Here is a 17,193-nt window from a genome sequence, read left to right on the forward strand (position 1 = left end):
CCTTGTGCTTCCTCTTAAAGGGATAGTTTACCCTCAATGAGTTCTGCTGAACACAAAAGAAGATATTTAGAAGAATGTTTGTAACCAAGCAGAGAGAGCAACCATTGACTACCATAGTATTTTTTCCCTAGTATGGTTGCTCTCTCTGCTTGGTTACAAACATTCTTCTAAATATCTTCTTTTGTGTTCAGCAGAACAAAGAAACTCATACAGGTTTGGAACAACTTGAGGGTGAGTAAATGATGACAGAATTTTCATTTTTGGGTGAACCATCCCTTTAAAGGAATAGACCTTATATAGTCACACCCCTTTTTCCATTTTTGTATTCCACAACGTGATGGTAAGATCTTACAGATTTATCGGTAACCACTCGTTTTAAAATCTTCCCGGTCTACTGACATTTGTTAAGACAGCCACTTCAAACATTACAATGGCCCATTCATAAACTCTACAATAAGTAAATCTACTTCACTAGCTAATAGACCCTTTTCACAGACTTGTTAACAGTCATCACATCAATATTGTAAATTCTGCAACGTTTCACTATGGGAGTGATGGTAAAAATTAACATCTTGCTCTCTTTTCACAGCCGTTATCAATCTCACTCTATTTTTTCCCTCTTTTTGAAAGTTGTGAAATCACTATTGTGGCAACAGCAAAATGAACAGACTAGTTTTTAATCTCTAAAAGTAAAAGGAAAGTAATGTATCAACATGTATAGGCCTATATATAATAATATTTATTTGAGGAATGTCCAACAGAGGTTGAGATTTTTAGGCCTTTATGGGGTTGATAATTTATGTATTTGTTCACCACTATAACCAAGACAAACAGAAAACCCTAAATAAATAGTAAACTTATAAATTTGTATATTTATGTAGTGAAATATATTCAATAAATGCATGATTGTTTTATCACTGGGTCACCTAACCACCTTCAGTGAGCTAACTGTGCTATCAAGCTAGCCTAATGCTATTTTATTTTGTTCAAATATTTTGATTTTACCACCTAGTTATACTGCATTAAGTGTAAAACAAAGGATTTGATAGACAGAAATATGTTATCACAGTAATTATGATAGAAACTATGCCCTCTGGGGGCATTTTACCCCACAAGGTATTACTTTAAAAAAAAAAAAAATTCAAATATAATATTCCTTATAAATAACATAAACTCTCAAACTACAGACTTCACTATTCATCTATCATACATCACTGTGATATCCTGCAGAACAATATTCTCTTAAACACTTGTTTACTAATATCTGAAAATTATAGCGCTTGCAATGTAATCCTCTTCTCTTCAAATACGTCGCTGGTGTCAGCTTCCCCAAGGAGATTTGTTTATCCCCGTTGTCAAATGTAGTGCATAGCAACAGTGAAAATGTATCTTGACTCCCTCTAGTGGTTATTTTGGGAAAAACAGGTGGGGCGTTTTACCCCAAAGGGGCGTTTCCCCCCACTCTACCCTATGTTTGTTATTGCATTTTTTATCAATCAGCTCATCACCGTTTAATATTTTTACTTTGGTTTTGTCATTATTATAAAGTTATAGTGAATATGACTTGCTTTAACAAGATCAAGAGAAGGAGGAATAGCTTTAATAACCGATTTAAATTCCTTAAAATGCACAGGGAAACTGTGGGTTCCCATGAATTGTTCATAAATTAAAATATTCCCATAATTATCAAACATATTCATAAGATAATAAATATCCCTGTTAAACCAATATCTTAAGAATAAAGATGTATTTGGCAGCCGTTATATTGGCATTATTCCAAATGAAGGAAGTGTGAGGAGATAAATTGTGTGAGCTCGGCGCGCACGTGACGGCGCGTGACCTCAGAGTCCGTCGCTAGGGAAACAAAGACGCTACAATGCAATCACACACAAATGAGCTTCTCCGCTGTTTCTTGTTTTGCTAATGTTTGCTGCTAGTATAATCCCCACACTGTAAACAGTGTATTTATTCAGTTATGAGCGGCTAAAATGTGGGACAAATCACTTCCCGTATTGATTTGATACGTGACAGATAATTTCACCATTAAATACGGGACAATCCTACTGATGTATGATAACAGTAAAATGTATTAACGTAAAAACGAATTATTAAAGTAATAGGCGCGATCATCCCATGACGTCAACCCTGGTGGAAATCACGTGACAGAAAAGGCGCAAAGTTTATACCACTTTCCAAAACATGGGGGTCTTTATCCAAAAACGTTGCCAAAATATATGTTATAACGTCATGCTTTGCACTTTCTCTAATAGCAGTTTGACCATAAATTATGCTTTATAATATTCGCCGCAGTATTTCTTGTGTTATATGAGCCAAATAAATGGATGCATCCACGCATTCCCGCTAAGTAAAAGGTACAATCCGCTCTCGGGTCAAAGTTCATTAGAGCTGCAGTGCGCGTTTCGCTCGTGCCGGGTTTTTAATTTCTTAATTTTGGAACTGGTGGTCATTTCATTTTATTTCCTTCAGAAAGATGGCCTCAGGTAAAGAAAATGCTTATATATGTAATCTATATTAGCACCTATAACGCAGTAATTGTTCTTGATTCGGTTGCTGTTCGATGTTGTGAGACATAAAGGATAATTAACGCGGCGCGCTTAGCATTAGCGGCTAATCCGTGGGTTTTGCTAACGATTAAATGTAAAAGCACGTCGACGGCGGAGAATATCGGGCTTTTTAAACAAACACTTATGTTTAATTGTACACAACGGGTCGGCCGGTGGGTTTATGTGAATGCCGAGGATGGCCGTTTAGCCGCCGTGCTCATGGTGTGGCGTGGTGGGATCGCTAGCATAGCATTTATCTGCGGGTTAGCGTTACATACACGACTATACAAGCGGGCGATTCCCGTCTGAATTAAACTCGTTTAAACCTAGTCGATGCAGTTCTGTTTACCTGTTTACACATTTGTATATTTCTGATTATTTATTTCTGTTTCTTTTCGTAGATTCAGGCTACGGCCAGCCTGGCGCTCAACAAAGGCAAGTGATGCTTACCTTTACTTAAAGCATATATATGTATAAAATAATGTGTGTGTGTGTATATTTATTTATTTGTTTTTGGTAAGTTTTAATACGTAAATGTGGGTTTCACAATCTTAGTTTTGTAAGATTGAGTCATTAACCGGTGAAGATGAAAGCTGATACTATAATATTCTCCCAGTTTGTTTGTTTCAGGATGTGTAACTTGTTTCTACTTTATTGTAGCTATGGCTCTTATGGTGGATCCCAAGGCTTTCAGAGTGGACAGGTAATGCTTAGTTTAGTCGCTGACCATTGTGCTATACAAAAAAACAATAAGAAATTTATATGCAGAGAAACTAGCTCAGAAAGACTCGGTTATTATAGGCCTTTAAAAGGTTGGTTTAAAGTTATTTTAAACTGATTCTGTAGCGATTGCTCTAATAGTTAATGGTAGGCTATTCTTAATCCATTTCCAATTTCTTTTTAACCGTGATCTGGGTCCTTCAACAGATTCTGATTAGATGGCCTTAAACATCTAGCACTTTAGTCACATTCAGTTCAGAGAAATAAGAAGGTCCCAGTCCATTTAATACCTTAAAAACAGAGTACAACCTTAAACTCTATTCTGAAAACACACAGGCAACCAATGCAGAGGTAATGTGCTCATATTTGCGTGTGCCTTTGAGAAGTTGAGGCATTTTGGACTATTTTCAAACGGTTAATATAGGATTGACTAATACCTATATAAATAGAATGGCATAATGTTTGATTTATTGTTGACCTGGCATCTTCATGGTGTTTTTCCAGCAGGGATATGGTCAGGGGAATGGAAGTGGCTCTTACAGTGCACAGAGCTTCAGTGGTTATGGACAGTCTGGTGGTATGTGATCTTTAACTTGAGATGAATGAATCGGTCAGTAAAGATGGCTGGTGTGTAATTGGCTTGTTCCCTTAAAGGAGAGAGTTATGGCCAGTCGTCTCAGGGATACTCCTCCGCTGGCTACAGTCAACCACCGGCGCAGCCGAGCTTGGAAAGCTATGGACAACCGGCTTCTGAAGCCTCACCTGGGTAAGAGATCTGACTTCACCATTACAGACACAAGCCTTAAACAGGCGTGCTGATGACATGCGAGAGTGTTTGCATGCATCTCAGAAAATTGCTTGTCACGAACCTCTTGAGTCCTTGTGTCAATCAAGCTAAAATCAGTTTTCTTCTTGTTTGGCACTTTAGATGTCTTGGCACTGGTAATGTTTAAGGAGTCACAATATAGAAATATTGACTGAAACTGGATAGTTTCCACCTATTACAATTGTTTTTTTTTCCTCCCTTAAAGCCACGTTGGTGCTACATAACATGATTTAGGTGTTTTATTTACATTTAGTTAAATGGATTTCTTCAATAAAAATGTTTCTAGTACCAACCATTTACCTTTCGGTCATGTTTTTTTTTGTCTTGAATTTCAGTATTTGTGGCTCCATAGTTGTTACTGTAGTGCAGGGATTTGAGATGCTGCTTCTGATGGGCCTCGACCCTGCAGAGTTTAGCTCCAAACCTATGAGGAAGATGCATTTCATATGAAATGATGTAGATAAGGCCATGCCTGGCATTGGGCAAGGCCCTGAAGTCACATGTGTCACTGCTTCGAAGATGCTGGTCCTGTGGACATACCCGAACGCTCAACAAGTCAAGTCAACTTTATTTATATAGCACTTTTTACAAAGCAGATTGTTTCAAAGCAGCTTCACAGTGTTAACAGGAAAATAATGCAACAGAATTTGATTCGGCTGTACAGGCGCTCTGGGGAAAACGGTGATGTCATCAGCTCATTTCTATTATCATAGAGACAATGTGGGCAGATCAGTAATTTAGTTGATAGAGTTAATTTTGTTTAGTAATTACATTTATTTGGATATTTAGTGTCCCCAACTGAGCAAGCCAAAGGCGACAGTGGCAAGGAACCAAAACCCCATCAGGGGCATAATGGAGAAAAATAAACCTTGGGAGAAACCAGGCTCAGTCGGGGTGCCAGTTCTCCTCTGGCCAATGAACAAACAGTGTATGATTATTATTCTGGCAACATTACAGGTCAGAGGTCATATTAGATTGAATGATCGAGTCATATTAGATTGGAATATTCAAAAGATCGGAGGCAACACGTCAGAGATGGGTTTATTGAAGAACAAGGTGATGAACAATGATGCACTTGAAAATAAATTTTTGCGCACCCTAACTTGTGAAATCTCTTTATTTCCTTTGTCTGGTTGCAGTTATGGTGATAAGTCCTATGGGCAGCCGCGATCTTACGGGCAGCCGGCTGCAGCAGGTGCTGGTGGAGGAGCGTATGGTCAGTCCAGTGGCTCCTATGGGGGCTCCTCTCAAGGTGGCTATGTGCGACGCAATGATGGTAATTGTTTCGTGATGTGCTGCTCTGTAAAAAATTTAATCACATTTTGTGTCTTTGGGCATTTTCAGACCTCTATATAGTTTACTTTGTTCTGAAACGGTGACTAAATTTGTTACAATGAAGCATTTTCTTTGGTTCGGTTCGCTTTCACAAGGCAACATTTGAGCTTACCAAAATGTTCACAAGTCACATGTGAGTAAAACTCTTATTTCCTCTGCGTCATCTATCAAGATGATTGACAAGTTTGCTCCATGAGCTTGTATATAATATAAATTACATATACAGGGCTCAACATTAACGCTTGTCCGGGACAAGTGCATTTTTTGAAGTGGCAAGTGAAAGAGAATTTGACTTGCCCGACGGGCAAGTATCCTGAGTAAAACGTCAAAACAAAAAATAACTAGGGAATCCCCAAAGTGCAATAATGATTCTGCATTCAGTGCAAGTGGAGATCGATAGTGGATAATATAAAACGATCTGAGGTTAACACGGTTGAGCTGTTGAGGCTCGCGTAGCCTCTCTCGAAAACAAATGAGCGCCGCTCACACAAACTCTGTTAACATACACGGTTAAAATTGTGGAGTTTTTATATTTATAACATATGATACAGTTAAGCAACGTCACACTAACAAGAGTTTTGTTTTCCTGAATACCATCACGACTGAAAATGACACTGATTTCATTCGCCAGTTCCATAAACAATTTAACATTAAGTCACTTACATGTTAGACGCAATATGGACTGTTTTTGTTCTATTTCAGCAGCGAAAATAGTTCCCAACAAAGATCACAGCAGAACCGTAACGCATCTCACAGCATCAGTGTGTGTTAGTGAATGATTCAGTGTTTGAATGAATCGGTTGAATCAAAGATTCAATGACCCTATTCGTAAACGACCGCCAAATTCTTGAATGATTCAGCCGTTTCACTGAATCGACTCAATGACTCGCTCATTCAGACGGTCACCTGCCGCCACCTACTGGTGCTTTAGTTTCATCTTAACAATTCTTATTTGTATATTCAAAAATATTTAAAATCTCATAACATTATTTAATGCAGTTGTAATTTTTCATCGTAAATTATTTAATTTGATTGGTAACAGCCTATAGTGTCTTATTCTAATTCTATTGATCAAATTTAAGAATATAAAAGGAAAGCCGAAGCATACCCTATATTTAATAAGATAATGGAAAAATGCCCTTTATAAAATGGTACAAATATGCATATTTAAATATGTTAAAACGGATTGAACACTAGTGAGAATAACGCTTCAGAATAGATTATATTTACAAAAAAAATCCGGACAAGCAAATGTTTTACTCGGACAAGTGAATGACAGATTTACTTGTCCAAAGGACTAGCGTGTGAACAGGCTTAATGTCGAGCCCTGTATATAAAAAAAAATTGTTATAATGCAGGTAGAGCTGGAGTCAAGGCTTAGTCTGGAAGGCATTCTTGCAATGAGGAGCAATAACGCGTATTAAGATGAACAGGGTATGGTTTTCAGAATCATACCCTGTCGCTTTTCCCGTTATGAATTGATACTGTTGGGTCGGATTACTTTCTCGCCTCTACCGAACCGCCCCAGAGTTTTTCACTCGGAGAGACCACCTCATTCAGGCGATTTGTTTTAATGTATGCCTAAACGAACCGAACTAAAGGAGAAAACACGGCAGATTCAGAAACTAGAGCTCCAAACAAGCCAAATCTGAAAATGTCCTTAAACGCTGCCCCCCTCCCCTCAGGTGATACCCCCCGCAGGTTTGGTGACGATGGTGGCTCAGACAGGGCTGAGGGTTTCAGGGGCAGAGGTCGTGGGGGTTTTGATCGGGGTGGCTATGACCGCGGAGGCTTTGACAGAGGTGGCCGAGGAGGCCCACCCTCCGGTATGGGGTAAGTGTGCCCACCCCACAAGGTATTTCAGCGCACTGTTGAAAAAGAAAATGCACTTAGACCTGAAAGGTGTTGATCTAGGATTTTAATTTATTTATTAAAATTTGGCTATGGATAACTTTGGTGAACTTCAAGGTGGTTCGTCTATACTCTTTATTTGAAGTGGTTGTACTCTTAATGGACCCACCATCTGTTTGTTTCTGTGAAGTGACACTCCACCCAATGTAATGTTGTCCACTTATTGCAGTTAGTTGTTGGATGCTTATAAATAGCTTATAGGCTACAGTAGCCAGGTTTCTCCATTTCCAGTGCATATTTATGCATTCAAATGCATCACATTCACATATGGGACATGTTATAGCTCAAAGCGCACACAAAACAATGTACACAACCGATACATCTATGGACATTTCTCTCAAGGTTTCATCTGCTCTAGAACCGTCTGAATTTAAGACTGAGCTGAGAATTGAAGTAGGGCTGTCACGATTCCTTGTTTTTTAAATTGGAGTACTCAATTGAAGAAAAACCCTCGATTTGCTATTTATGCGTTTCAAGTAACCAACAAAATTCCGGAAAATTGACTCTTTCCACGCATGAGAATCATTGAACTGCATTAGACAGTTTTCAAAGTGCTATTGTAAATTCAGTCATATATCCCTGCGGTTTTAATATACAGTTCTGGAAAAAAGTTTCTGTGTTAAGTGGTCTCAATTTTTTCCAGAGCTCTATGCTTTATTTACACGCGTGTAGGTTATGTTCGTCTCAGAGCGGCTCTATTCACAGTAAATGCTGCTCCACATGAACTGTTCTCGTTTGCATGCGTGATGCGTCACAAACTGTGCATTTGCTGTGAGTCTTGGTTGCTTATAACGTTGATCTGGGAACTCAATGTGCGCCGTTGGGTTGATAGACGATGCCATCACGATACAAATTGCATTCAAAATGGTTTAATTTTTCCATCTGGACCGAGAACATCTTTCCATGTTTCTAGTTGAAGTGAGCAGAGCGTCAAAACAGTGGTGCGGATCACCACAAGCACAAGATCGTTTGTGGTAATGACATTTCAGCGCTACATCCTCTAGTTTTATCTAAAGCCAAACAAGCCCTCTCTTCAACAAGCCTTATCTTCAAGCCCTCTCAGCTCCGTGCACGTTCTGTCTCCAGACGCACGGCACTTTAATGGAGCTTAACGCTCAGACGCAAACCCCCGATGTCATCGTCCATCGCGTCCATAAATCATATCCACGCGTTTCACTGTAGTCATCGTTTGATGCCAATTTGGTAGACACCGGCCAACCCTAGAGCTCCATTTCATTAGATTTGTTAGGTAAATCATTTATAAAGCTATGCCAACCCCGGAGAATACATCAATGTCTTTCAAAATGTGCAATGTTCATCGCAGTTTCAAAATAAGTTTAAACCCTCGCTCTGGAGGCAAAACATGCAAACTCGATGTTCTTGTTCAGGAGATCACTGTGGCTGAAGCATTTTTATTTCGTAAGTGGCCAAATATTGAAAGGATTGGTTCACTTCAAAATGAAAATTCTGATATTTTACTCACCCCCATCTCATCCAAGATGTTCATGTCTGTCTTCAGTCGATAATAAATTAAGTATTTTTATCTTATTTTTATCTTGCGCTGCTCTGCGACGTGCCAAAGATTGCGCAATCACTTCAGAAAGGTCATGCTAGACGTAGGCGGAAGTAGCGCCCCAAGCGAACGTGTGAGGACTAATACAAATGCCCTTTACCAAAAACACTCCATCTTCAACATCGTTGTTTCACCTTTTCTTGCTAAAGGATGTTTGTATTCGTCTTTGCACGAGCGCTTTGTAAGGGGTGGTACTTCTGCCTATGTCTTGTGTGATTTGTGCAATCCTTGGCCTATCGCAGAGCAGCGCAAGATGAGAAATTTAGGTTAAGAAGTATATACACGTTTCATAGATTCACTTTGGACCTTCAACATTTGCCATGGAAGGCTATGATGGGGAGAAATCCTGTAATGTTTTCCTCAAGCTTAATGTCTTTTCGACTGAAGACAGACAGGAATCTCTTTGAGATGGGCGGGTGAGAAAAATATCAGAATTTTCATTTTGAAGAGACCTAATGCTTTAAGACTAACTTAAGTATTTCAATTAAATGTAATTTGGCCAAACAAGGATTTGATCTGCTGCTGCATGCATTTGTTATTATGCATAATGTACACAAGATTATGTACTTTAACAGTGTTCTATAAAACCATATGATTACCTGCATTTGATACTTTATTTGAAGCAAATATTATTGCCCTATAATAAATGCATTTTAAAGGTTTAAGTCTTTGCTTATTGTTGTTTTTTTTATTCGAGTAATAAAAACAAACCTGATTGCCAAAATAACGGTTAGTGACAGCCCTAAATGAAAGCATGGCTAATTATGGAGAGACTTTGCTTACACTTTTTCAAGGCCAAATTGATTGGTCCGTTTGCCTTGAATTAAATGCTAATTCTGGAAGAAAAAGGCCCCCAAAACTGAAGTTATCCACAGTAGATGATTGCGAACGACCGGTGGTCAAATTCAATTATTTCTCATTTCTTCTGGTCTCCATTTGTTCCAGTCGACTTTTTTCCTGCTTCCCTTTGGGAGCGTGTTCACACTGGAAGGTTCAGCTACAAGGAACAATTCTCAGTCACTCCACATGAATCGCTGTCTGTACGGTGTTGTTTCTTTTTGTGTTAACTGGTCTACATTTTATACTACAGGTATCAAAGTGAGTGAAATTAAAGTTGGACCACAGCCTTTGGAGCTCATAAGCACTCATAATGGAAGACAATGTGTGCTCGTCTACACGAGTTGCCACAGCAAATCTAGTTTAGTTTCTTGAAAAATGAAAGAGGGAGCAGGGAGGTTGTCCTCCGTGCTCTTCTCTGGTTTTAGTTACGTCACAGTCTCAATTCAGAGTGCGCATCAAATCTTGAAGTTCATCCAAAACCATTCTAATTTGGAAAGAGGCTTGCCTCTTGGTTTCAATTTAAAAAATGTTTCATGTACATTTGGCCCATCATCCTTAACCCATCTGTCAATGGGAGCCGTTTCCTCCTCAGTAGTAAACCTTGGCATGAATACTGATAAAGTGGGAGCCTTGCGCTCCCAGGTTTCAACAAAGGAAAGCCATCATATCTTCAATTTTTCCTCTGCAGTGGTGGTGACCGTGGTGGCTACAAAAATTACGGTGGTAAGTGATGAGCATCAGAACTGTCTCAGTGGGGGAAAAGAGATAAGAAATACAGAGATTAGCTGGCAAATGAACTCTTGAGCCTCCTTTTTATGTCAACCCAAAGGAACATCACCTTATTGTGTTTATTGCTGTCCTCTCTGGTAGTGCTCTTGTGGGCTAAAGTCTAACAGCTACCCAGCTTTACTCTTGTAAAATGGTATCTTTGCATGAATTAAATGCCAGTCTTCTGGATGCCACCTGCACATGGTGAAGAAACAACATGATTTAGAAACATGAATACTTGGATTTATTTTTTGCTAGACTCACCGAAATTTGTCCTGGTGTACAAAGGTGTTGTTGGAAATGGTGCAGCAATTTTGGACACACTGGTGCATAGCTTAAACTGTCATTTTTGTAAAGGTCAAATCTACATAGCAAAGCAGTTTTTGGTTTGATTCTTTTATTCATAGACTTTGTATTGAAATAAGGGTTCATGGCAAGTTCTCAAAGTTGTGTTCTCTTTCGTGTCTTGTTGTTTTTCAGGACCCAGAGACTATGGGCAAAAGGATGATGGAGGTAAGTGCTCGTGAGCATTTCAGCCTGAGTTCAGAAGTGGGGGGACATTGGAGTGAGCATGTAGTGGTTTTATTTGAGTTGGCATGAAGGTAGTGAACGTAACCCTGGGGACGGTGTGAATGTATTGTAATGGTGTCATGACTCCGATATTAATATATTCTCCCAATTCCAGATGGCGATCAGGATAACTCGGACAATAATACCATCTTTGTCCAAGGTCTTGGAGAAGATGTCACCACTCAGGAAGTGGGTGACTTCTTCAAACAAATCGGAATCATAAAGGCAAGTTGACTATGAAATCCTCCATCCCAAAAATATTACTTTTTTTTTTTCAAGTTCATTGAACTTTTCTGCACTCAAAAAAATAAAAAAGAATGAAGTAGTTAACTTATGACTTCAATTGATTACTTTTTAGAGCCTTAAAACATAAGTTTTTTTTTATTTTTATCCCAGCTCATATTGTTTTAATATTTATGAACTCCATTTTAATGGTTTACTTTAAATCAGGCATGTCTAAACATTCTGAATTCAACTAATAACTTTATTTATTTTTTCTCAATTATTTGGGGGGGGTTTTAATACAAATGTATTATCAGTGGCAACATTTGAATGTAATAGTTTGCCAAAGGAAGTTTAATTTTCATTCAAAGCAGAACACAGTACCTTTTACTGTAAAATACTGATGTGACCCTGCACCACAACCAGTCATAAAGGTCTTATTTTTTATTTTTTAGATTTGTACATCTGAAATGAGCTTTCCATTGATGTATGGTTTGTCCTTAGTGATGCATATTACTACTAAATTAGATAATTTACAGTAGGAAAATGATCTTTACTTAATGTCCTAATGATCTTTGTATGGGTCAGAATTATTGATTTTATGCCACTGCATTTTGCTATTGCCACAAATCCTGTATACCCATGTGACTTTTACCATGTGTGACATTGGAGCACAAAACCAGTCATATTTTCTTTACAATTCTTACATGAAATGCTGAAGTTCATGTTCTTATATAATGAGATGTGGATGATCAATTACATGTGACGCTTGCTGTTTTCAACCAAGCCATTCATTCACGCGCAGATGCAGACTTTTTTTTTGGTATAACATTCAGACACTAGTCCATGTTTTTTTCTTTTCTTCTCTACAGCCCTCATTTATTCCTAAATTTGGCACATTGCACATTATACAGTAATTTACACTTGTGATTAGATTCTGTCTGTTTTCTGCATGAAAATCCTAGATCCCTTCAGCGTCCTAAAGAACCCGTATTTAAGATGCTTAATCTTCTCTAACAAATCATTTCTTCAACAGCTCAATAAGAAGACCGGCTTACCCATGATCAATCTGTATTCTGATAAAGCCACTGGACGATTGAAGGGTGAAGCCACAGTCTCCTTTGATGACCCACCCTCAGCCAAAGCTGCCATTGATTGGTTTGATGGTAAAGGAAACCTCCTTGCTGTCTCTTGGACTTCGATTAGCCCCAGAATCCATTTTTTATAATGTGGTTTTGTTTTCCTGTACTATAGGAAAGGAGTTTAAAGGTAAACCCATCAAGGTGTCGTTTGCCACCAGAAGGGCGGAGTTCACCCAGAGAGGAGGCGGCCGAGGAAGTGGTGGCCGCGGTGGTGGTGGTGGAGGAGGTGGAGGTGTGTTCTCAATCTGGACTTTTCCTTGTCTAACAAAACCAGTTTGATCTTTCGGTCTCGTTTGGATTGAAACAAGGGTTATGCTAATGTAATGCTGGTTTGTGCTCAAAGGTTTTCGAGGCAGAGGTGGCTTTGGTGGCGGTCCCTCGTTTGATGTCAGGGGAGGAGACTGGCCCTGTCCCAACAGGTTTGGACCATGTGTTTAAGAGGAATATGTAGTCTAGATCAGGGGTTTTCAAACCAAAAGACAAAACCAAAATGGATAAAGTCTTTCCCGAACATTCTAACTGTTCTTGCCGTATGCATACTTTCCAGAAATATATGTTTGCCTTGTATCTTTCTAGTGAGTTTTTCTCACTAGTCCCCTTTATCTCGCTCACTGGGGTTGTAAAGCAGGATTCTTAACACACTAGGTAAACTGCTTGCATACATTTATTGTGAAAGTTGCTTATACATTTTTTTTTATTGACAATGTTCTTCAGTTTTATACATTAAGTTTGGAAACAATGTGTATTTATAATGTCCTACTTACTATTTATCTAACACTTTACAATGTTTTTTTTCATACACACAAATATATAGATGGATTTTAGGTAGGGGGTCCCACATAAAGGTTCATCATATTTGGGGGTCCTCGGCATCATAAAGTTTGAAAACCCCTGGTCTAGATTGTATTCATTTATAAACCTCTCCTTGCAGCTCTTGTGGAAACATGAACTTTGCCAGAAGATATGAATGCAACAAGTGTGGAACGCCAAAACCGGAAGGCGAAAGTTATGGCGGTGGTGGTGGTAAGTTTAATGAAATTTGACCAATAGAGGGTTTTTTTCTCTTTCCCCAACACTTGTGAAATGGCTTGAGTGCCAAGCAGAGATTCATGTTGCCACCCACCTTTCCTAGACCGTGGCAGTCGGGGCGGATATGGAGGTGACCGCGGGGACCGTGGCGGCTTCAGAGGGGGCAGAGGTGGTGGAGGTTTCCGGGGTGGAGACCGTGGAGGCTATGGTGGTGGTGGAGGTGGATACAAAATGGGCGGAAGGTAATGAAAACCCCCTCAAATCTACAGTCAGTTGTATAGGGCCCTATGAAATCCGTTTATTTTTTCCCAAATTCCGTTTTAATTTTTGCTAATTCCTTTTTTTTTTTCGTTTTAATTTTTGGGAATTCAGTTTTTTTTTACCCGTAACTCTTATTTTAGTTGTAAAAAGTGTTTTTAATGTTAATATAATAGAACATAAAATAGGAATGACCTTAAATTTATTGAGGTAACAAACATCACATTTACTTTTCAGGACAAATACTGCAGCATAACACTGCACTCGAAGCTCTTCAAGTCACAACTAGATATTAGTGCTGTGAATTGATAATAAAAAAACCTAATCGCATTTTTTCTGTAATCACGATTAATTGCAATTAAAAACATTGGAGTTTTTAATATTTTGATAATGTAAATTTCAGTTACTCTCCAAATTAATGTAGAAACAATTTAAAGACCGTATATTTTAAATGTGTGTTGTAATGGCATCTTTTTATGAATGAAGGCCAGTATCACTAATAATGTCTAAATGAAACATTGACGTTACATTACAGTATAACTGAAAGCTACCAATTTCAACATTTATTAGGCTTTAAAAAAATAACTTAATTTAATTGAACTTAAAACAATCTTTACATAACCCCATTATAATAAATGTTATATTTACCTGTGGCCTTCCCTGTCAGACATAGTCTACACAGAAATTGAATAGTTATCAACACCTTTCTTAACTGCATAAATAATAAGTGAAATATAGATGAATCATCATTAAAGCTACAATCTTCTGTTCCCGTTGTTCTTTGAACATTAATGACCGAGATTATCAGTGCTACTGTCACTTTAAGATCTACCTCTGCCGAACATGATGTGGATCAGACGCGCTGACCCGCGCATCTCATTTACTCAAGTTCCTTTAAGGCATTTTCCACACAGTACATTAAAGTGCATTAAAAACAAGGAAAAATACAGCAAGCACTCCCCGTGAGGAAACTGCTCTGCTCGGTACTGAGGGCTTAGCGTTGAGTTTCTGAACTTTTCCGCCGATGAAAGCAGAGCCGCTTCGCCACACTCTCAGTGTTTTGAAGCAGAGCTGAAATGACGGGAGGGGTTGTGTTGCCCAGATCTGCTTCCCCCGGTCTGCATTTTCCCCAGACATGCGTTCTTCTCCCACACAAAACCGCATTTCATTCCACATATGTCAAATTCCGGGAAATTCCGCGTTAACAATAGATTTTGCGTTAATATGTCAATTACGCGATTCATAGGGCCCTAGTTGTAATCTTTGCATGAATCTGTTTGTGTAACGCTTGCCTCATCCCAAAGGGGAGACCACAGAGAAGAGAGACGTGGCCGGCCATACTGAAGACTTTGTGGATGCCATTCCAGACCATTGTTTATTGTGGGGTGGGGGTTGAGAGGGTAAGGGGAGAGGTTTGTGTCTGCATACCTTTCTGTTGCATGAGCGTCCTGCATATACTGTTTGAAAAGAGCAGTTTTTCCCATAAATGTTGAATCTACTGTGAGGGGCTGAGGAAGGCTGAGTGTAGGGAAGGGAATGAATTTGATCTCTGAGCCGCCACTTTGTAAACCTTCAGTCCTTTAAGGAAATGGCAAAACTGGCCACAGATCAGCTTTAAAGGATAATTTTGCTCAAGGTGAAGGGGGTGGGGCCAAATGTTATTTTTGTTACTTTTTAATTTCTGAATTGTTGAATCCGGCATTTAGTGTGTGATAGATTTGTGAAATGCTTATTGTTTTGTAAAAATCAATCAACACAAACTGTTTTACTTGTTTCTTTTTGTTTTTCTTTTTGCAAAAAAATATTAAACACCCTTTTGATCTTAATGTACTTGTTTCTGTCTCTTTGGGGGGGTTGTTTGTTTATTTTAAGACGAGTACATACAGTGCATAAGAAGCTGCAAAAACCCTGATCGCAGTCATAACTGTAAATCATTACATATTCAAAGCAGTGACCGGTCTTTGGTTTAACCCTCTGGGGGTCTTCGGTCATTTCTGACCCGAATATTATTTTTTTTTTTTTTAAATGTTAAATTGTAGCTTCATCGGACTGGTCTGAAACTTGGTATATGAACACACAAAATTGGGGACCGGATTTGAAAAGTCTTAAGTGGTCGTAAAAAGTCACACTCAGGGTCTTCGGGTCAAAAATGACCCCCATAGGAAATGAATGGGAAATTGGCAAAAAATATGAAAATAGAGGGGGGTTTTTGTGCATACAATCTACAAATCAGCCAGGATGCAGAAAAAAGGACTCAACAGTGAAGATCTCTAAAACATAACTGTCGTCCTTTTTTTTTTTTTTTTTCTGCATCCTGGCGAATTCCAGCGTGCGATGTAGCCTACAGATTACAGGTAATATTAAATATGGACATTTCTCGCACAAACCCATCAATTTGCTTCAGAATTTATTAACCCCCCCAGAGCCGTGTGGAGCAGTTAGTATGCCCTCTACAGGCTAAAATACCAAACACATTGTCCTGCTGAAAACAAAAATGAAAAAATATATTCTATTCATAAAACGCAATAACATTCAAATAACATTATGGCCTACACAAATATCTTAACCAAAAATATTTTATTTGTTCTTTTTTACATTTGACAAATTCCAAACTACCCATTTGGTTACACTTTATTTCGATAGTCCACTTTAAACATTCTACTAACTATAAGTAACTTTGCAATTACATGTCAACTAACTGTCATTAGAGTATTAGTAGACTGGTAGGTTATGGTTAGGTGTTAGGGTTTGTAGAATAAGTTGAATTGTAGTTGTCAAGTTACTTCTAGTCAGTAGAATGTCTGTTGGGGGACCAACAAAAAGTTTTAGTAAATATTAATCAGTCTACAAATACTCTAATGACAGTTAGTTGACATGTAGTTGCAAAGTTACTTATAGTTAGTAGAATGTCTAAAGTGGACCATCAAAATAAAGTGTTACCAAACATTTTCCCTAAGTAAACATCTTTGTCAAAGTTCAATGGATAAATTGGGAAAATCCTTTCAACAATAAATTTGATGAATGGTAGAATAAATGCATTAGATGCTCTTGAGTGATTAATTGTTTCAGGATTATCCGTAAATATATATTTTAAAAAAAGTAAAAGTAACTTGTCAGAATTATATCGCATTCCAGTTAAAGATAAAACATTCATTTTGGAATTAAGAAAGACCAAATAGAATAATTATTCCGCATTTAATACAAGTCAAAATAAATTGAATGTGATTAGTGAGAGACCTATTCTTTAAATATGTTTTATTGAAATCCGAAGGGTTACATTTATACTGATGAACACACTTAAAAAATGTGTTAATTTGTTAAAAATGTGTTATTAACTAGGTAAATAGAAATAGGTTTGGGGGGAAAAATTTAATGTGGAAATTTTAATTTTCATTATTTGAATAAAAAAAAACTTTCTAACTCAACCAATGTGAG

At 38.2% G+C, this 17,193-nt stretch overlaps 1 protein-coding gene across 4 annotated transcripts; it reads left to right on the forward strand.

Moving 5' to 3' along the window:
* Positions 1–2,383: 2,383 nt before the first annotated feature.
* On the forward strand, positions 2,384–15,583 carry taf15 (TAF15 RNA polymerase II, TATA box binding protein (TBP)-associated factor). 4 transcript variants are annotated; one of them, XM_079823053.1, is made up of 16 exons: positions 2,384–2,501; positions 2,966–2,999; positions 3,225–3,267; positions 3,789–3,861; positions 3,939–4,050; positions 5,250–5,362; positions 7,131–7,278; positions 10,458–10,492; positions 11,018–11,050; positions 11,223–11,332; positions 12,366–12,495; positions 12,584–12,703; positions 12,815–12,890; positions 13,403–13,494; positions 13,604–13,742; positions 15,063–15,582. In XM_079823053.1, the coding sequence occupies exons 1-16, from the start codon at positions 2,492–2,494 to the stop codon at positions 15,100–15,102; spliced, it is 1,308 nt and encodes a 435-aa protein (XP_079679179.1). In that variant the 5' UTR covers positions 2,384–2,491; the 3' UTR covers positions 15,103–15,582. The 4 variants fall into 4 exon arrangements, with proteins under 4 accessions (XP_079679179.1, XP_079679177.1, XP_079679180.1 ...); XM_079823051.1 differs by having other exon boundaries at positions 2,385–2,501; positions 5,250–5,386; positions 15,063–15,583; XM_079823054.1 differs by having other exon boundaries at positions 2,388–2,501; positions 3,792–3,861.
* Positions 15,584–17,193: the final 1,610 nt, after the last annotated feature.

Source organism: Gobio gobio, assembly GCF_949357685.1.
Source record: "Gobio gobio genome assembly, chromosome: 8".
In the NCBI taxonomy this organism is placed as follows: Eukaryota; Metazoa; Chordata; class Actinopteri; order Cypriniformes; family Gobionidae; genus Gobio; species Gobio gobio.